The 22,145-nt window shown below is 39.3% G+C and overlaps 1 protein-coding gene across 4 annotated transcripts in view; it reads left to right on the forward strand.

Annotated features, from left to right (window-relative positions):
- LOC144042778 (ryanodine receptor 3-like) overlaps nt 1–22,145 on the forward strand; it is a 105,537-nt gene that overhangs the window by 35,035 nt on the left and 48,357 nt on the right. For all 4 annotated transcript variants that reach the window (XM_077555741.1, XM_077555752.1, XM_077555768.1 and 1 more), the window contains 21 exons: nt 1,738–1,873; nt 2,850–2,945; nt 3,110–3,228; nt 3,323–3,456; nt 5,179–5,420; nt 5,537–5,729; nt 7,633–7,849; nt 7,957–8,061; nt 9,745–9,848; nt 12,516–12,599; nt 12,680–12,839; nt 13,955–14,102; nt 14,283–14,485; nt 15,188–15,362; nt 15,457–15,665; nt 15,745–15,944; nt 17,625–17,691; nt 17,769–17,929; nt 18,005–18,170; nt 18,773–18,859; nt 20,132–20,358. In XM_077555741.1, the coding sequence (XP_077411867.1) occupies nt 1,738–1,873; nt 2,850–2,945; nt 3,110–3,228; nt 3,323–3,456; nt 5,179–5,420; nt 5,537–5,729; nt 7,633–7,849; nt 7,957–8,061; nt 9,745–9,848; nt 12,516–12,599; nt 12,680–12,839; nt 13,955–14,102; nt 14,283–14,485; nt 15,188–15,362; nt 15,457–15,665; nt 15,745–15,944; nt 17,625–17,691; nt 17,769–17,929; nt 18,005–18,170; nt 18,773–18,859; nt 20,132–20,358 (3,233 nt within the window). The remainder of the gene's footprint in view (nt 1–1,737; nt 1,874–2,849; nt 2,946–3,109; nt 3,229–3,322; nt 3,457–5,178; nt 5,421–5,536; nt 5,730–7,632; nt 7,850–7,956; nt 8,062–9,744; nt 9,849–12,515; nt 12,600–12,679; nt 12,840–13,954; nt 14,103–14,282; nt 14,486–15,187; nt 15,363–15,456; nt 15,666–15,744; nt 15,945–17,624; nt 17,692–17,768; nt 17,930–18,004; nt 18,171–18,772; nt 18,860–20,131; nt 20,359–22,145) is intronic.

Genomic DNA, 22,145 nt, shown 5'->3' on the forward strand with positions numbered 1-22,145 from the left:
TTTTGAATTTTAGTTTTAATTATTTTGTTAGCTTTCGTTAAATTCAGTGAAAAACTGCAGTTCATGTTCTGTCCTGATGGGCCAGATTGGAACCCCCTAAAGGGCTACTTCTGGGCCACGGGCCGTATGTTTGACACCCCTATTGTAGTCTTTACATTTTCTATAGGGCTTCTCTTCACTTGGGTCGCGCGTGAGTTGGAGCCTGACATGGGCGAGAGTCGGGGCTCACCCTGAACTGATCGCTAGCCAATTACAAAGCACATGTGTAGTGAGTTTTCTATAACATCTTGTGTGAGTAGAGGCAGTGTATTATAAGGTGTCAGCAGCTACATTACAGTGTGAGGCTGCCATGAATGCACTGAGGCATTGTGCAGAGCCTCCAGCGCCCAAATTGCTTCCATCAATTACCAAGTGACAGATGCATGCTGAGTTGGGGAGGCAAATAATGTTAAGCATCCAAACTCTTTTTAACTTTGACAGAGTGCAACAACCAAATAATCATATCTCCATATCAAAATTATAAAAAAAATATTTGTTATAATGTCAAAATTGGGCATATTTCATCATCCTCGTTTTTTTTTCTTCTTCTGGAGTAATCTTTGGTCCACCCCTTTTATTTCACACCCAGAAGGTCAATTTGTCACTCTAGACAGCTGACTCTGGATTTTCTTGGCATTATAAATCATCAGCAATTTCCATTTGGTGCGTTTAGCATAGCTGATCACTGGAGATACTTCTGTGCAGCATAAATCACCATGACACCAGCGCCGAAGGGGACAGGAGTCAAGCCATAGGGGATTGCCTTCATAATAGCAATTACAGACGCTCCCCACCTTACGAACGAGTTACGTTCCGGACGATCGTTCGTAAGGTGAATTTGTTCGTAAGTTGCTTCAGTGCTATATTTTGTATTATAATTTATGTTTAAAGCCTATATAAGTATATTGAAGGTTTATATAAGAATGTTTAAGGCTTGTACAAGTAACCTGCATTGGTTTGTACTGAAAAAAACTTTTAATAAAATGGAGAGAATACGTATAGTACTGTACTGTACTACGTATGTTAGAGAGAGAGAGCGAAAGACACACACACAGTATGTACATGTACGTAATAAGATAAATAAAATGAAGTTTAACTTACTTTTGGAAGATGTACTCGATGCTTAAGGAGATGATGGAGGAGGAGGAAGAGGAGGATTTTATATCATGAGAGATTCTTCGTCGTCGCTGGAATCGGCTTCAAAAGTAATTTCCTGCTTCATGGGGACCGGCGTTTCTTCCTCCTCCTCCTCGCCACGTTGCTCAGCCTCCAATGAGCTCTCACAGCGCCAATCGTCGGTATTAGCGGCGGAAAGAAGCACTACGCGCAATACAAAATCTAATTTACAGCATTTCTTTCCGAACATTTTTCGACATACTGTACGCGCAGAAATGTTCGTATGTACCGTTGTTCGTAACTCGAATGTTCGTAAGTAGGGGAGCGTCTGTATTCGGTGTGAATGTGTGAATGCTATATGTGATGTGTTTTTAGATAGACAGATACATACACACTGTATACTGTATTAAGGATTATCTAATGTATCTCGATGGGTTTGTATCGTATGTGTACTCTCTCTGGACCACTGAATACATTTTTTGTTTTTGTTTCACAAAATCCTTTAATTTCAGAGGTATATAAAAAAAAAGATGTCTCAAGTTTGCCATTTGTGACAAAACTTTGTTTGGCTTCCTTTTTTAGGGCATGCTGACACTCGTGTCCAACTGCATAGACCGTCTGAATGTCTACAACAGTGTGGCCCACTTTGGGGAGTGTGCTGGGCCAGAGGCCGGAGCAGCCTGGAAAGACATCCTCAACCTGCTTTATGAGCTGTTGGGTAAGCTATGATAACGCAATGCGCATACACAATTCCCTGCTGTGATTAATGGCTTTGTCCGGCTAGAGCTGTGCTGGCATGCTATTTAACCCTCAACTTACTGACTGCGCACACTAGGGATTGATTTCTAAGGTTGTGAGGTTTCAGAAGGGTCAACTTGCACACTCATAAATGTTGTGCTCATCTGTGTAAGCTCATACATTTAATGACCTGACATGGAAAGATGACCCTCTTTTCTTCTATATCAAATTCTGTTTGACGGGAACATTTCTCAGGTTAACTAAGTTGTCACGTCAGGTGCGGAGTTAACACCATAGCGCGTACAAGAAGTTTTATATACATGTAATATATAAGTAACTATAGAGAGCAGGTCTGGAATCAGATGGCTTAGAAGAAAACACATGACGAAGAAAACCTTGACTAAGAATTTGAGTGGGCTGGGTGCGGAGAAACCTCAAACACATGGAAGAACAGCTTGCATGGAAGAAAGCTTGCATTGGAGAGCAGGGATAGGAAACGTCAACATCATAACATAACATAACACAACTATCATAACATAACAGAAGAAAATGCAGAACATTAATGGAATGATTCATTTGTCACCTGTTTGAGATCTTTTGGTAGGCAACCTCAATTCTAAATATGACTGTCATGCTGAAGTTGCTCCTCACCTTTAGCTTTTGTCCTTCATAGGTTTATTTACACTTATTTGACTAACAGGGTTGTATTAGTGTTCCAGCCATGTCTCGTCCTTCTTCCATTTAGTCCGCCTCCTCCTCCTCCACACATTTAGAATGACCTCCTCCATTTGTGCCTGTCTCCTTTTTTGCTCGTCCACACAAATATGTGTTTATGTGAGTTCTCTGCTTGTCTGGTTTATGCAATTTTATTGGCTATTCTCTATGTTTTTTTTGCTGTCCGTGTTTGCCTTTATTCGTCTCTAATAAGTATTGACTCTTTTCTTTATGTTATGCAGCGGCGTTAATCAGAGGAAACAGGAACAACTGCACTCAGTTTTCAAACAACTTGGATTGGCTTGTTAGCAAGCTGGAGAGACTGGAGTCTTCTTCGGGTGAGCTCATTGTCATTCTTGTACATATGGCACATCCTTATACGCTGCATTATTAAAGATCCTGCATCAAAGTTATCTCTAAGAATTACACACTAGAAATGTAAAGGGTGCACCGGTAGATACTTTGTGACCTCTGTTGCCAACTAATTGATGAATACTCGCAGGCATTCTCGAAGTTCTGCACTGTATTCTAATTGAGAGCCAAGAGGCTCTCAACATGATCCAGAGAGGACACATCAAGTCCATCATATCGCTGCTATACAAACATGGACGTAACCACAAGGTCAGTAGCACATATTTCAAAGACCAGACGACACAGGTAGAGCCATTTTTCATAATTTACGATATTGCCGCTCCCTCCTCTCGTCTGCCCTCAGATTCTCGATGTGCTTTGCTCGTTGTGTGTGTGTAATGGCGTCGCCGTGCGAACCAATCAAAACCTCATTTGTGATCACTTGCTGCCCAAGAGAGACCTGCTGCTACAAACCCAGCTGGTCAATGACGTCCAAAGGTTAGAAAGCCAGTATTTTTCCATCGTCAAAATTAAACCTCAGTGCAGCTAGCAGGTGATGTTACAGTATTTACTGTTGTATCTAGAATGGCACGTAGGAGTCCTCTGGCTAGAGCATACAATGTATTTAGAAAAAAAAATAGCTCTCAACATCAGTTTTACTCACCAACAGTCTCTCACTAAAGGACGCATAGAAAAGTAAGAACCTCAAATTGAGCAGGAAATTGGCCATTTTGATTTGAAGCAGCCATTTTGGGTGAATTGTAGAACTCGTCTTTTGAAAAACTCCTCCTATTTGCCTAAATGATCCCTAGTGGCCGCAGGTGAACTAAAACTAGAAAAGGGCGACCATAAATAGCAACGTTTTTTTTGTCTATAGAACGCAACCCCCGCATACTTGTGCTTCGACACCGGTGGATTCGTATATTGCAGGGGTTTTTTCTCAATATTTTAAAATATTTTCTGTGGGGTTCTGTTCCCCATTTTCCCACGTTTTACTTAGAAAATGCAAATTGAATCTTTATCAGTGTTTTTGAAGATTTTTTGGGGCTTTAAATCCCCCATACTTAAAGTGGAAGTTAACCTTAAATATTTCTTCACAATGATACGTTATATGTGACCTCAGTAGTCTAAACATGACATTCTGATTAATATTACATTTGTGGAATATGAGTTATGAAGCAAAATGCAGCCGTTTTTACCCATCTCAGGGGGCGGCCATTTTGCTACTTGCTGTCGACTGAAGATGACATCACAGTTGCTCAGGGCTCAGGCAACGACCAATCACAGCTCAGCAAAACAGGTGAGATGTGATTGGTTGTTTCTGAAGCTGAGCTGTGATTGGTTGTTACCTGAGACCTGAGCAACATTGATGTCATCTTCAGTCGACAGCAAATGGCAAAATGGCTTCCCCTCTGGAGTGGATAAACCGGCTGGAGTTTGCGGCTTAACTCATATTCCACTAACGCTGCATAGAACATATTGTCCCAAAAACATTTTTGGGTTGACGTCCTCTAGTGTCAATTCTACGGATTTTTCAATTATTTCCGGGTGTACATGTCACATCTAGGAGCATGGCATCAGATTAAAATTTGTTTCATGAAAACGAGGGGCTGAAAGTTCATTTAATTTATTCTTGCGTTATTCTTTTACAAATAAAGAATGGAGTTAACATTTTTTTCTTGTATGATTATCAAAACAAACAAAGATCGGTATTTTGATTATGTCTTTTTTTTGGCAAAAGTATAATTGGAAGGTGTAATTGGTACTTTGATAATTCATGAATTGAGTCAAGCTTCAGTATTCTGGTTTATACGGGTCTCGATTTAAACTGCTTTACTAAAATGAGTCATCAATTTTCCGTGGGTAGTTAATGTAGTGAGTAAGCTGACATTTTGGCCAATCATCATGCAATACATTATGCCCCTTGATTGATGTCCTTCATCCCTTATGATTAATGTGTGAAATGAAAAGACTGGATCGAGTGTCATCAATTTAAGAGATATAATCTCTTCATTTTCTTTCAACACTTTTTAATGTCTGCTTTGCTCTGCCTTAAGACGTTTAAGTTTATTTATTAATTTTTTTGAAATTTCCCAAAACGCAATTAAAAAACCCAGTAATTAATTATATTGTGGCAGACATTCAATTAGCTCAGAGGAGGAAAATATATATCACAAGAGAAATAGTGAAAGTGACATTTTTCTTCCCCACCATTACCAGTATGAGACCGAACATCTTCCTCGGGGTGAGCGAGGGCTCAGCTCAGTATAAGAAGTGGTACTACGAGCTGATGATTGACCAGGTGGACCACTTTGTGACCAGTGAACCCTCTCACCTGCGAGTGGGCTGGGCCAACACCAAGGGCTATGCACCTTACCCTGGAGGGGGTGAGGGCTGGGGGGGCAATGGCGTGGGAGATGACCTCTATTCCTATGGTTTTGATGGACTGCACCTCTGGTCAGGTAAGAAAATTGTCGTGCGTTTGTATGACTCACCTGATGCATACAAGATTAGTTGAGTCTAGACGGAAGCAAAACCCTCCCGGGACAACATCAGTGTGTATCTGTATGTTTCCTAGGACGCATCCCCCGGGCGGTTGCATCCCTCTACCATCACATCCTGACCTCAGAGGATGTGGTGAGCTGTTGCCTCGACCTCGGCGCTCCAAGCATCTCTTTCCGCATCAACGGACAGCCCGTTCAGGGCATGTTCGAAAACTTCAACACCGACGGACTCTTCTTTCCCGTCGTCAGCTTTTCTGCAGGTGTCAAGTGAGTTTTTATTATTTTTGTCAGACAAATACACTCTTCACCCTCGTGCATGAGCACACACAAGCACAATGAGATGAGACACGCAGGCGCACAATCTCCACTCACACAAAATCATACCTATTTCAAAGCCATCTAATGTACCAACCCACTCCAAATGCATGCCTGCATGCATCCTTGAAGTCTTGAGATTGGAGACGGGGGAAATTGGCTGGCCGGCCTGGAGTTGCCTCTGTTGCTGTGGCAAACACAGATAGTGTGATTGACTTGCATAAATGCAATTTCAAGCTCAGGCAGTTTTTCACGAGGACTGGCAGGCAGCTTTTTGTCATGTTGATTTAACTCTTTGAAGCCCTAAAACATTTGATACAATTATAAGTAAATGTTTTGTTTTGTTTAGCAGTGCGTTGGCTTTCTGGTTGGCAGCATCACTCAAACGATACCTCAGAACCAATTTTTTATTCTATATTTCTGGTACTAAGTACTAAGCTTTTGTTTTTGTTATCTAACATCTGATTTAATTTCTTCCTTGTAAAAGTACTATAATTTGACATAGTGTGTCAGTTTTATATCATATGCATGTCTTTTCATATTCAGAAATGTTTCTATACAAGGTTTTCCATTCCTATCAGTGAGCCACTATTGATTATCCCACAATAGTATTGTTATTGTAGGCAAAATACAATTTGTGAAAACATTGTATCATGGGTGTATGTGGGGTACACCTTGGATTGGCCACCAGTCAATTATAAAGCACATAAGCAAACAAACATTCACACCCACATTCACACTTGTGTGGGCAATTTAGTATCTTCAGTGAAACACACGTATACATGTTTTGGGAATATGGGAGAAAACGGGGGAAAAACCTTTAAAAAAAACAGGAAAAACATTTAAACTCCACACAGCAGTGACGTGCGGTGAGGTTCATGGCTGGTGAGGCACTGATATTAAAGTCGAATTTACAATGTTATGAGCCAAACAGTGCAGCGAATTTGCCATCAAATTGGCAGTCAGTCTAAAAAAGAAAAGAAAAGAAAGGTCTTAGAAAAATATCCCAGCATTCTATTCACACTTATTTGGCCCTAAGATGGTTGCAGTGGTTGAGAGAGAGAGAGAGACCATATTAGACATTCCAATTTTTCACTTATTTCTTATGTATTGCATTTGAATAGGAATATGCAAATTCATCACTTTAAATGATCAAATCATGGATATTATTGGATTCAAAATTAAAATCAATATAAAGCACACAGCAGATAACTACAATGGAAAGGAATTTTACATAATTATTTGCTATATTTTTTTCACACTTCATATGCAGGTGAGGCACTGCCTCCCCTGCACCGCTCGTCCCTGCCACACAGAAAGGTCTAAACTGAAATTTGAATTCAGAACCTTTGACTGTGAGGTAGACTTGCTTGCCACATGCATCACCGTGCTGCTCGAATTCAAAATCATCGTCGTATACGCAGGATTATCAACTGTGAAGAATCAAATCAGACAGGAAAATTGGCTGCCCTTGTTATTTCTTTCACGCTGTATGATTTCCAGATGCAGCATTTAATTTGAGAAGTGACATGCTTGCAAATGAACCTGCTGACCCACTGAACAGGGTGAAAGTCTCTGCCATTTGTAGCATTTCCGCTCCTCAATAATTGAGGGCTGCAGCCATAAATGACTCATTTGCGTCACCACATTTACGTCACCACTACTACTCAAATCTTTATTTTGGGCTGCCTCAGGAGGGCTTTGACTTTGTTTTTAATACTCTTGAGTTAAACTTGTCCCTCTTAAAGTTTATGCGCCAGTGAAGCAGATTATGAGACTGGAAAGTAAACTACATCTGCTTCCATGTTTGTATTCCCTTCCATTCTAAGAAATTAACACTATTTGATGTCATCAGGGCAAGGTTCCTGTTGGGTGGTCGTCATGGCGACTTTAAATTCCTGCCGCCATCAAGTTACGCCCCCTGTTATGAGGCCCTGTTGCCCAAAGAGAAGCTGAGGGTGGAGCCAGTTAAGGAGTACAAGAGGGATGTGGATGGGGTACGAGATTTGCTTGGCACCACCCTCATCTTGTCACAGGCCTCTTTCATTCCCACACCTGTGGAAACCAGCCAGGTAATAGGTAGAGTGATGCACTTGCACCAATGACATGAATCTCAATTTGAGTGTATGTAGAGTAGTAAAAAAAAACAAAAAAAAACCAGCTTTGTTTGTGTCCTCAGGTTGTTATGCCGCCTCACTTGGAGAAAGTTCGGGACAAACTGGCAGAGAATATCCATGAATTGTGGGGCATGAATAAAATTGAACTGGGCTGGTCTTACGGCAAGGTGAGAACATTCCCTTTACCATTTATTATGGCAACAAAATCACCATCAAGAATAAAAAACAAACAAAAAAACAATTCATGCATTTTAGTTCAAAGTAGTAACGTTAGTATTCAATTGATCACAAAAGCCTGTACGTCATCTTGCTTTTTCTCTCATAATTTGCGGTTCACACCAAAAAGAGGGTAAGTGGAAAGAAAAATTACATTCTCCATACATAATGCTATTCATGTCATCTGAAGCTTCCTCACAGTTTATTTGTAGGTGACACAACCATGCTGTCTGTTTTTCAATGTACACTCAGTCACAAATGACTGTTGTTTCACCCAAGGGCACAACAGGACCTGAGAGTTTTGGTACAGTGATAGACCAAGAGGAAGGCTCACTTTTTATTTTATTTATTTTATTTTTTTTTTGGGTGGGGCATTTAATAATCCACTTTATTGAAGAACATAAATGAGGATTTTCATTTAATATACAAGCGCCATAAAGCACCCTTAAAATGTAAAAATATAGGAGGCTGTATTGCTTTCTTGCCTGAAGTGCGATCTGAACATTTGACCAACAAAATGCATTTGTTTTAGTACAATGGGGAGCTGTCAACATACAAAAAGAAAACCATACTATTCTTAATGTTATAAAGATTGATGGTTAAATGAGCACTTCCCCAATTTACATTTTAAGATAAAGCACATACTTTATGGCTTCAACATTAGATACATCTGCACATTCCAATAAGATCAAAAGAGCTACTGTGTATCAAAGATTACCTTTACAAAGATAATAAGGACCCAACTATATATATATATATATATATATATATATATATATATATATATATATATATATATATATATATATATATATACTCCAGTCTCTTGGTTTATTGCACAATTAACATACTCTACCTGTTTTGCCCTAATAGGAAGAAATAAAGACTCAAATGACACGTGTTTATTATGTGTATAATTTAAACGCATGAACATCCTCCCTCTATTACTACTGCAGTATTTTCTTTCATAAGACAATGTAGGTGAAATCTGCTAAGGCCACGACTAGCTTTGTTATGATATTAACTTGTGTAGAAGATGTAAAAAAAACTGCTTCTAAAGTGACTTCTTGTAAAGTTGTCGAATAGTTTTCTAAAGAGTTGGCTGGTGTTCATCACACACACACACACACACACACACACACACACACACAAACACAACTACATATATGTGCATGCTTTTTCTTTTGGTAAACCATTGCCCATGAGCATTGCCAAATGGGGATTTTGGCATAAAATGCAGCCTCATGAGAGGCAATACATCTCTTGCTTGGTTTTCCAGTCATGCAACGAGAGGATGTGTTTCCTCGTACGTCTTCCATAACATGTTCACTAGAACAGTCTGTTACTTGATCAGTAGCAGCCTGTGGTAGACGCATTTCTCGTCACTTGTCAGCCCACAGCGACAAGATGTGTAGTTCTTATTTTTTTTATTATTATTATTTTTTTCTTTTTCTGGAGAGCTCAGTATTGTTCATTCGGTAATTTTACCGATTTGACATGTCATCATCATTGCTCTCTCTCTCTTTTTTTTTAATTTAAATTTTATTTTAAAAAAAGATGTGTAGTTCTGTGCTTAGTAACAAATGCTGTGGGGATGGAGAGTCAATTGATATATATGTCAAATTTGCTCATAGATCAGGGATGATAATAAGCGGCAGCATCCATGTCTGGTGGATTTCTCCAAGCTGCCCGAGACGGAAAAGAACTACAACCTGCAGATGTCGACAGAAACTCTCAAGTAAGTTGACTACTAGGGATTCATTTGCTTCATGTTTTTTTTCTTCGTACATTCAAATGCATGCATACCCTGATTTTCGTGCAAGGCTCACTGTGTGTGTCAATTTGGCAGAGCTGGACTTTGCCATGCTGGGCATTCCAGCGCAGTGAGAGTGTGTCCTTGCAGAGTGACAGTTTGGTGGCAGACAGGCATTTTAAACATATGCTTGCTCAGACCACATCTAAATATTGGCACAGCTGGACAAACGTAATTTTGGACAATTTGATCGAGGCACAGGCAGACAGATTCAGAGCTCCGCGGACATGTGTGGTGGATGTCAGATATATTTTATACATAAATATGTGAACTATTAGCATCACCCCTATGAATCATTTTATTATATTTTTAACTAGAGATGTTCAATTAGCCTGGAAATCCAGACTCGCTCGCGGCTTTGCCCGAGAGTGAGTTTGGCCAACCGCCCTATCAGTCGCATTTCTGAGGCGGGGCAAACCTGAGCTAACAGACAGTGAACTGATCCAACGACGTGAAGTCAGAAAAGCGACTCGTTGAAGTCTTTTATTTATTTATTTTTTGTGGAGACGGAGTAAAAATCCAACATGGTTACTAGCCGAAGAGAGCCAGTAGTGAATGATGTCGTTGTTGAATGTCCTTGTTGCGGGAAAAACTTGATGACTGAAGAGTGACGTTGCTCACGAAGACGTCACGAAAATAGACGAATTTGATTGGGCCGTTCTGTTTTCAGACGAATCACTTTCTATAGCCGCCTGTCCAGACCCACTTTCTTTTTGAAGAAAGTGGGTGTGGCTTGCCAGGCTTATGTTCAATACCACTTTTTTTGAGACGGATACGATAAATCTTCAGTACTCACCAATACCAAGTACCGATGCCATTAGTACTTATAATACATACAGTTAAAAAAAAAACAATGACAGATAGTTGTTTTTTTTAAAGACCTATATATCCCAATTATAGGACATTTCCTTAAAATTGCTTGAAATTAATGGCAATCATATTTTTTCAATTTGCTCATAAAAGTGATTTTGTATAGAGCACACAATAAATTGAATTTCAAAAAATAGATGAATAAAATGAAGCAAATAATCCAGTGGCCAGGAAAAAAAAAGTCCCAATCAAAATATGTGGTTGTACAACTTCTTTTTAAAGAATACAATGAATTGCAAAAAAATAATACAATCAATACAATAGTGTTTCAAGTAATTTAGTAATATCTACCATTAAGAATTCCTCAAGCTGTTTAGTGTGTGATGTTTAATTACATCTTGTTTTGAAATCCATGCTTTTAATTTGGAAGGCTGCTCTGTATTTCCGTTTCCTGTTTCACGTTCTCCATTCGTCATTCATCTCATAGCAGTGCAGTAGTCAATGATGATATACTATATAATATTCAAAGATCTGTCTGCGCTTCAGAGCTAATTAAATTGCTGAGTACAACTGAAGACTTTATGTGCTCTATTACCGGAGTCCGCTGTGGCGGTCAATAAATGCAAAATAATCATTTCAGCCTTTAGTTCCTGGCCGAATAACGGCCACAAGAGCGGAGGTGGATACCAGTATCGTTATCCGTTGTGAGTACCGATACCGTGAAATGTGTCCTGGTATTGGCCCAGTACTCACCCATCCCTATTTTTAAGTCATCCCCACTGGACGGCACAGTTCCGCCTTGTCGAAGCTCTAGTGCACAACTAGTGTGCCACATTTAAAAGGAATATTAGATTGGCCATGATTGAAATCAGCAGCCCTCTGTCTTGCAAATCTGTTGTCTGGACCGTATCTCACAATATAAATCGGGATTCAATGTTTTCTAAAACACCGAGATTTAGTAGTATGTGTAAAGCCTAGTCTCTCCACTGACTACCATACATTCATGTGTGTTCAAGTGCAGTATAGTAATATTTTCTTTTTTACAGCTGTCTTACAGTTGTCATAAAATGCAATCAATTACAGCACTATGTTCTGGAGGTCTTTCTTTTTGTTAACTTAGACATAACTGCAATAAAGCTCATCGTTTGTATTGAGCACTCAGATAAATTCAACTCAATTTTATTTACACATTCACCTTCCTCCATCCATCCATCTTCCTTTTTACTGTTCATTTAAGATTGTTTGGGGCGTTATGAATTCGCCATTTGCACTGTTGCACATCCTAAAAAGGTCAAATATTCTCTGCTCCTTAATCGTTTGCCAGCGCTCCACAAAACACTTAAATTGGCTTCTCAAAGTCCCTCTGAGACCTATTACAAGTACTTTACATAAACAGTCTTTACTTGATGCACAGAATGCTCAGGTTTTCCGTAATTATTCTTGATGTGTAGTCTGAGTAGACACATTGGGGTAACCTTGTTGCTCTCTGGATGACATCCATAAATATATATATATATATATAAAATAAAATAAATTATATATATATATATATATAAAACTAAAAACGCTTTTTACAGCATCCTTTCAGAGGGTGTGAAGACAATTTCACACCCACTGCAGTCCTTTGGTTATTTTCTTGACTTTTATTATGGTGAATAATACACAATGAATACATTACCTCACCCCACCAAGTGTTTACTACTCTAGGATATATATACTGTAGTCGAGGCAGAGGTGATGCTTTGATTTAAACATGATCTTTGCTTTGTTTCCCCTTTACAGAACCCTCCTGGCACTGGGCTGTCGAGTAGTTCAGGTCAATTCAAATGCTGATGAATCGCTTAAGAAGATTAAGCTCCCAAAGAAGTAAGAGTACCTACCAATTGGTATTTTGAAATTAATAATTTACACACAATTACTCACTCTTTACTCTCTTGGTCTTGTAGCTTCATGATGTCCAGCGGTTACAAACCATCCCCTCTGGATTTATCTGACATGAAACTGACTCCAGGTCAGGAGTTGCTGGTGGACAAACTGGCAGAGAATGCGCACAATGTGTGGGCTAAAGACCGCATCAAGCAGGGTTGGACGTATGGTATTCAGCAGGTACACACTATGCATGTGCTCATGTGCAGTAAATTGGAGGCACGGCAAAATATTGACTAATTTCTGTTTTACAAAACAACTTTTATAGTTTAAAATGGAGTTTGTTCAGAATTGCATGCAAGGACAGTAAAAAAAAAGTTTTGCTTTTGTGACTATAATCATAGTATTAAAATTAGTTTTTGTTGTTTTTTGTCATTATTATTATTATTATTGTTTTAATTTTTTTTAATTAAAAAAAAATATATATTTTTTAATTAATTAATTAATTAATTAATTAATTATTATTTTATTTTATTTTATTTTTTTTATTATTTTTTTTTATTTACTGGAATTTCACCTCATTTAATTTCCAACATTCACCAATGAAACCAAATATGTGCAAAGTGAATCTGTGCATATGTCCGGAGTCCCTATGGGGGGAAAAAAGTGAAATATGTTTCTCATTAAGATGAGAAACTTTCTCGTTTGTACGAGAAAAAGTTTTCGTTCGAATAAGAAAGTTTCTCATTAGGATGAGAAATGTCTTTACCTGAGTGAGTGAGTTGTAGCTTATTTAGCAGACTACAAGAATTTGACATTCAAGTCTCCTATGCTAACATGCAATGGACTACTTTCTCATCCGAACAAGAAACTTTATCGTCCTATCGAGAAAGTTTCTCGTCCAAATAAGAACGTTTATTTTTTGAACGCGAAAGTTGGTCGTCCTAATAACAAACATATTTTAAAATTTCCTCCGTGTCGCCTTAAGGTCACACAGAAGTGGGCTAGTCATTTCTCAACCTTGTCAGCTAGATGAATTCTCGCGATATTTGTAAGTTCACAAACTCGGGAGAATGCATCTTGTACCGCTCCTGCTGATACGCTTGCAGCCGACCTTTTTTAGGTCGGACCAATCAGGCGTTGTTTAGGGCGGGACAAAACCAATAAGCGCCAATAGCGGGGGGTAGGGGGGACCTAACAGAGTAATGGACGCTGCAATTAATTCTGTTCTTGCAGAATTATTCACTGTTTCCTTGTTGAATTTGAACAGCGAGAGGCACTTCTGGTAAAGATGTTCATTGTTTTTGTTGTTAATACTGCACGTTCTTATTGTTTTCTCTCCATGCTGCTGACAGGATCTGAAAAGTAAACGTAACCCTCGCCTGGTCCCTTACGTCATGCTGGACGAGCGCACCAAGAAGTCAAACCGCGACAGCCTACGCGAGGCCATTCGCACTCTGATTGGTTATGGTTACAATGTGGAGCCTTCTGATCAAGAAAGCGGTGTGTTACGTTTTAAAATGTTTCATGGACAAAATAATTGAGGAGATTGACATCTCTATTTTCACTTCCGATAGTTGTAATGGTCAGGTTGCCCAATACTTTTGCCCATGCACTATTACTTTGAAATGTTCATTTCTACCTCAAAGAAACTTTCTCTAATTATGTCGCTATCCTTTCCAGGACAAATGGTTGAGCGTCTCGGCATCGACAAAATCCGATTTTTCAGAGTAGAACGGACTTATGCGGTGAAGAACGGAAAGTGGTACTTTGAATTTGAGGCCGTCACGGGAGGAGACATGAGAGTTGGCTGGGCAAGACCTGGGTGCAAGCCAGATGTGGAGCTTGGCACGGATCAGCTGGCTTTTGTCTTTGATGGATACAGGGTAATCACGTCCACTATTACTTTTCATTTCTCAATGTCGAATAATCACATGTGATTATTTGAATAACGGTATCTTGCTCAAGGTGGTAGAGGTCAAAAGTCAAATTAATTCTCCACTTCTTGACAACAGTTGAGTTCTATCATAAAGTAGAAGTCATCAAAAAAGTGCACTGTACATTTTGCAGAGAAAGTGTCACGCGAGGTACGAAATTTAAGACCCAAGCGCAGACAAGACACGACTGTCTTTATATGACGAGTCTTTATATACAAAAATACAAAGTGCCAACACAGAGCAGGGCTGGATTCACATGGCCTTGCAGAAAACACTTGACAGAGAAACCTTTACTCAGAACCTTGAGTGGGCTGGACACAGAACTAAAAGCAACCACAGCGAGCACATGGACACAATTCTATATGACAGAATAAAGGCATATATGATAAGAATAAGACTGACTTGGCAAACTAATAGTGTCTAATAGCATAGCAACTGACAACTAATTATTCATTCACATTAACATTCACATAAGACACAATAAACTAGAGTCACTATATAGACACATAGCCACTGCATAGCAACTGACTACATGATCATACAATCATCACAGAGGACATAGTAACTGCATAAGATGTTATTTTTTAAAAAGGAGGCCATCAACAAGTCATTTTTGCGTATTTTTGTCCCGTCTTCTTGAAATGTACACAGGGCCACTGTCTGAACATGGGGGGCCGTTTGTTCGGCCGCTGCTGGCACAGCGGCGACGTGGTGGGCTGTATGATCAACATGGAGGACAAATCCATGATCTTCACCCTCAATGGGGAGATACTTATCACCACCAAAGGCTCTGAACTTTGCTTTACCGACTTTGAAACGGAGGATGGTGAGAAACTGTGTGTTTGTGAATGAGAAGAACCGTAAGAGGATTTGTATGTTAATTTTATTTTATTTTTTAATGAACCTTAATTGCTTTGCAGGGTTCATCCCAGTGTGCAGCCTGGGCTTAGCTCAGGTGGGTCGTATGAATCTTGGCAAAGACGCCAGCACCTTTAAGTATTACACCATGTGCGGCCTTCAAGAGGGATTTGAGCCCTTCGCTGTCAACATGAACAGAGAGCTCACCATGTGGTTCAGCAAGCGTCTGCCAACGTTTGTCGACGTGCCGAAGGACCACAATCACATCACAGTATGACCAAAAGTCTGAAATACCTCTTCGCAACATTGACGGTCATTGTATGGATGATAAGACCGTGGATTCTTCGCAGGTGACGAGGATCGACGGCACCGTCGACAGCCCCCCGTGTCTCAAGGTTACTCACAAGACATTTGGCACCCAGAGCAGCAACACAGACATGGTGTTTTGTCGTCTCAGTATGCCTGTGGAGTTTCACTCCTTCCTCAAGACCAGTCCTGTTGTCGACATGAACGGAGTGCATGACGATGACATGCTCAAAGTCAAACACAGGTGCTTATTCTTCAAACGTTGGGCTTTTTAACTCATCTGCTCCGAAAAACGTATAAATAAGTTCTATTTTAAATGTTTTTTTATGTGTCCCAAAGACGTATTTTTCCGTTTTTTAGTTATTATTATTATTTTTTTAATGTTAGACTGCAGGGGTGTCAAACATGCGCCCCTGCAAAGGGGTTTAATCTGGCCTGCAAGACGATTTTAGAATGTTAAAAAAAAAAAATAATGGAATGTTGGACCAATTAATCAGCCGGCAATGCAACTTGTACACGGATTTGTCCTAGATGTCATTATTTTCCACACAACCTGAAGTCACAGCTTGTTAAAAATTTTTTTTTTTTAAATCATAGACCGACATAATTGTGTTAAATATGACACAAATTCAATTATTGGGAGCGCCAATACATATGACAAGGATTAACGTCGTTATAACTTCATTAACGTTGTCCCACAATTCATTCTGGGAACAGTATTTATGCAAAACAGGTAGATTTAACACATCCGGAACTCAAACAGGCAAAGTGTTGCATTTGCATTCGTGTTTTTTTATTGGAACAATATGATTACAGCTCTGTAATTTAGGGCTGGCCCACAAATAGCGAAAATATGCGTATAATTGATGACAATTGTTTTTAAGTTATATGCCATTTTTTCATTGATCCGGCCCACTTAGTAATATATTTTCCTCCATGGGCTAATATGAGTTTGACACCCCTGTGCGAGAATATACGAAAGGCTTTAATGCAGCCTCTCAACTGCAGAGAAAGGTTGAAGCAATGGTAATAATTACAGAAACGGCCAGCAGGTGGCAGTTGAGTATAAGAGATCAACCAGGGCCATGCGTGTTGCAAAAAGCTCTTTCCCCAGTGTTTTCCACAGGTTTGTGAATAATGATTAATTAATGATGAATATATTCTAATGCTAATTGCTGCAAAATGGAAACAGATACAAATATATTTTTTTCCTAATGAAAGAAGATTCAAATCTTTTTTTTTGATAGGTTCCATGTATTTATAGCAATAGAACAGAATATTCTGTGGGCCTTACAAAATCAGTCAAAATCCAGTAAGTAGCGAAGGGGGTTGCTTCAGTGAAAATGGCTGGGAGTGAATGAGTTTGTGGTTAATCGTGAGTTAACTAGTGAGTTCATGCGATTAATTACGATTAAAAATTTTAAGCGCCTGACGCCCGTAATTTTTAATAATCTTTTCAAGAAAATAAAAAATTGTAAAAAATTAAAAAAATTATTATTTTTTTAAAGAAAAGATTATTAAAAATTCATCAGGCATCAGGCGATTACAATTTGTAATCGTGATTACTCGCATGATTTCCCTAGTTAACTCACGATTAATCACAAATTTTCTGTTCTAAATGTACAAAAAATATATTCTAATATTTTCTATGTTTTAATACTCTTGTTAACAAAAATGAAAAAAAAAGTTAAACTAATAGAAATAGTTCAAATGAATTTTTGACGTCTATAGCTGTCAATGGCAGTGAATGAGTTAACATGGCGAGAGTCTCGACTTTTATGCCTCTCTGCATTCCCATCTCGTCTCATTTTCACTTGGAGCGCCTATTAAGCAAATACCGACGAGGTCTTCTCCCTTTTGTTGCTATGCACAATGACAATCAATGTTATACCAATTCTGATCTTTTAAATGTGTTTGTTGATAGATACCCACTGCGATCCGTGCTACACGGCGACGAAAGTAGACGCGTGGATTACAGCAGCATCACGATGGTAGTGAAGCATCCTTGATTCACATTCACAGTCAACCCCTTTTGTCAACATTTACGCTCTTGAACATTTCCTTACAGTACTACCACTCTGTGAGGGTCTTCGCTGGTCAAGACCCCGCATGTGTCTGGGTTGGCTGGGTTACCCCCGACTACCATTATTATAGCAACAACTTTGCCCTCGGCAAGACCAGAACAGTGACCGTGACCTTGGGTGACGAGCGAGGGCGAGTCCACGAGAGGTGAGATTTCGAGGGCGAGATTTTATCTTGTCTTCAGCGGAGACTAATTAATTATCGACGACTGCTTCCTGATAGCGTCAAGAGGAGTAACTGCTACATGGTGTGGGGTGGCGATGTGACCAACGCTACTCACGGCTCAAGTCGTAGCAACGTTGACCTTGAAATTGGCTGCCTCAGTGACCTCGCCACTGGTCTGGTGACGTTCACTGTCAACGGCAAGGAAGTGTCCACATCCTACCAGGTAATGAATCCGTTTGCCGGAGAAGTTAACGCAACTAGCGACCAGGGCTGGACTAGCCATTTGGAATACGGGGCAGATGCCCGCTGGGCCGGCAATGCGGAGCTATTTAATTATTATTTTCCTCCATTTTATCTCAACAGACCAGTCAACAATTAAACGGAGCAGCAGCGGGCCTAAGTGAAGTTCATTTCAAACGTTAATAAAACACTGTAGAATCTGTGCTAAACAATGTGAGGAACACTCCTGGATAGCTAAGGATGACAATAACTCCCTCCGCAGTTTGTCAGGAACTTACTTCCTGTCTTTGCATATTTTCCTAACATAGTCATGACATTTGCAATTGTTGAATTTCAGACATTTGACAACTTCTCTGTTGGGCTTTGAGAACTCTTTTGAAGGGTTTAATCTTCTTATGTTCACTGGCGTCACCCAGCGCTGAGTCATCCTCGCCAGCCCGTTCATGATGCATAACACGCGCACACACACACACCATAGAAAGTGGTGACGTTTTATGATGCCACATTAAGCAGCTTTGTCATGTGTTTGATTCAGCATGTGCTTTTTTGTGTGGTGGCTGCTTTTTTTTTCTTTCTCTGCTCCAGGTGGAACCAAACACCAAGCTTTTCCCGGCTGTATTTGTACAACCCACCAGCCCCAACCTCTTTCAGTTTGAACTCGCCAAAATAAAGGTACACTTTGTGACCCTATATGTAACATTGTACATGTACATGTAGCATGATCTAAAATCAATTTTTATCAGTTCAGTTAATTTTTGTGACCAGCACACTACAATACAAACCACCAATGAATCCAACAAAGATATCGCTAAGAACAAAATGGCATCAATCCAGCATTTTGAAAACTTTGATTAAAAAAGTTGTACTGTATGTGTCAATGCTTTTCCCACCAATCACGTGCCAGTTGTACAGTACCATTTTTGCTTTCAAGCCCAAGTAGAGAGAACTAAAAAGTAGGGCTGGGTATCGATTCTAATGCCCTCTATTGATTCGTTTTCGATTCATTTTTTTTCCGATTCAATTCGATTCACTTCTATTCAATCCGATATCGATTAATTATGTCACGTCAATTCTTCTTAAATGTCAAGGACATGATAAAAACTCCACAAATATTAAATTCCAAAGTAACATTTGCAGAGGCAGTAGCTGTTCAATTAATTTAGTTTATTCATGAAAGTAGCACGTGTTATAATCACTTAAGTGGTTAGGATGAGATTACAATATTTTCATAATCTAATTCAATCATTGTAAATATGAATTAAAAAGATTCTGAATGTTTTTTAAGTGCAATAAGTCAGGTCTTTCATAAATGTAAGAAAATACTTTTAAATTCATGTGAACAATACATTTCAAGAAAACAGTAAGCAGCCTTTAATTAATTAATTAATTGAATGTGATATTTTCTTGAGAATTTATGGGAAAAGGAGATATAAAATAATCGATTTGTGGTTTTATGAATCGATATCGGGCTTGAAAAGGAAAATCGATTCAATATTGATTATTCGATTTTTAAAACCCAGCCCTACTAAAAAGTGATCTGAAACATGATAATTTGGTAACATTAAACAATAATAATTAAATAATGCACAAGCAGCTGCGAGCTATTATACCATTCGATGTAAATGAGGTTTAAGGGAAAATCCTGATCGTTTTCTCTCTCTAAGTCATACACATAGGCAGGAAATCGTGACCAGCTCAGACAGGTCCCTACTTAGCATTCTCATGCCTTCATAAGATGATAAAGGCTGCACTAACAAAATGGGCACTTGTGTCATTTGCTTGTCGGAAAAATGGTATACTCAGAGCCTCACAGGATAAGTCATTCACATAAGTACATCATACTTTAAAAAGGTCACTTGTTCATAAAGTTCAAAATCACTTGACTCACTCCACGCACAAAACTCTCGAACTACTTTAATGTGCCCCCCCACCACCCTGTTACAGAACGCCATGCCGCTGTCGTCAGCCATTTTTAAGAGTGAACATAAGAACCCGGTGCCTCAGTGTCCCCCTCGCCTTGACGTCCAGACCATCAATGCGGTTTTGTGGAGCCGCATGCCAAACATCTTCCTGAAAGTAGAAACGGCGAGGGTCAGTGAGAGACACGGATGGTCGGTCCAGTGTGTGGAGCCTCTGCAGATGATGGCAGTTCACATACCTGAGGAGAACAGGTATATGTCATTTACTATGTCATTCACTATCGAACATTTTTAGAATAGATTAATCTGTCGATTATTCGATCGATTGATCAACTAATCGGATTCAATTTAATTTTTGCATTAAAGTGTATTACAAAAGCATCCCCCCTAAACCCCTCCCACAATTACTGTTTATTAAATAGTAGTCGGTGTTTATTTAGTACTTTGCTTTTGTATAATGATTAAAAAAGGGGGATTGATCTTGTTCACTGTTACGGGTTCGGTCATTGTTTTCCAAAGTAAAAAAATTTTTGCAAATGTCTTATGTTGATTAAACACAGATGATAATCAGTCTTCTTTCAAGAAGGACGACAGAAATCAATGAACAATTATTGTTGAAGATCAGAGGATTTGGACAATTTCTAATACGAAATCGGCTCCAAACGATTATTCGATTATTAAAATAGTTGTCAATTAATTTGATAATCGATTACTTGTCGATTAATTGATTAATTTTGATAGCTCAAATATCATTTGATTACTGATTTTTGGCTTCTCAAACACTTCTCAAATAGTGGAGATAACTAAATAGTAGCATTTGATGTTTCCTAGAACTGTTAACTCATTTGCTCCCAAAAACGTGCAAATACGTTCTACTTTAAATATTACCATGGTGATGTTTTTTCATGCTAGAGCATACAGAAGGCTTTGATGCAACCTCTGAACTGAATAAGACGCTTAAAGCAAAGGTAGTTATTTAAAAAAAAACGGCCAGCAGGTGGCAGCAGAGTATAATGCTAAATTCACACCAAAAGCGGGGGGGAGGCGTTTTGGCGGCGCATTTGCATTGTAGTCAATGTACTTCGCGCGGAGCGTAACGAAAGTGCGTGGGGTGGCGTTTGGAGCGCTTTGGACGCGGTGCGCAGCGTTGTCTAGCTGTTGTCACCCCGAGTGCAACAACACGGACCGAATGGTGAGCAAGGAAGTAGCATACAAGTGCTGGTAAGTGTATTTACTTGCTGTTGAACTGTACTGAAGTAGCAGCAGTGTTTATCATCCATGCAAGTTATTTAGCGCAACTGCCGGCTGCCCGATTGCCACTAAAATACCAGAAGAGCTATCACGTACCTCAAAAACGTCTCGCTGCTGGAGAAAATAGTGCCCAGGAAAGAAGTGGCAGTAGTCGGCGGTGCTCTCTTTTTGTTGACCCGTAAAGTACTCTACAGTCTTTCACCAAGGGACACGCCTCCTCCTCTCCGATGTGCGCGAATGCATGAATGAGCGGCAGTCGTTCCAAAAAAAACTCGAAGGAAGGAAGCGTTCCAGATCGCCATTTCGGTTTTGGTGTGAATGCAGCATAAGAGATCAACCAGGGCCATGTTGCAACAAAGCTGTTTCCCCCCAGTGTTTTAAACAGTTTTGTGAATTATGATGCAACTTAGCTATATTCTATTGCTAATTGCTGCAAAACAGAAACAGATAGAAATATCTTATAAAACCTACAAAACGTTCTATTTTAAATATTGCTATGGTCCCCAAAAACGATTAATACGTTTTTTAATGTGTTTTTTTATGCTAGTGCATGCAGAAGCCTTTGATGCAGCCTCTGTCCTGAAGAGGTCGCTTAAAGCAATGGTAGTTGTTACAAAAAACGTCCAGCAGATGACAGAAGAGTATAAGAGATCAACCAGGGCCTTGTTGCAAAAAACTCTTTTCCCCAGTGTTTTCAATAGTTTTGTGAATAATGATGCAACTTAGCTATATTCTAATGCTAATTGCTGCAAAACAGAAAGAAATATCTTTTAAGGCTTAAAGCAATG

The sequence above is a fragment of the Vanacampus margaritifer genome, chromosome 1 (assembly GCF_051991255.1).
Source record: "Vanacampus margaritifer isolate UIUO_Vmar chromosome 1, RoL_Vmar_1.0, whole genome shotgun sequence".
In the NCBI taxonomy this organism is placed as follows: domain Eukaryota; kingdom Metazoa; phylum Chordata; class Actinopteri; order Syngnathiformes; family Syngnathidae; genus Vanacampus; species Vanacampus margaritifer.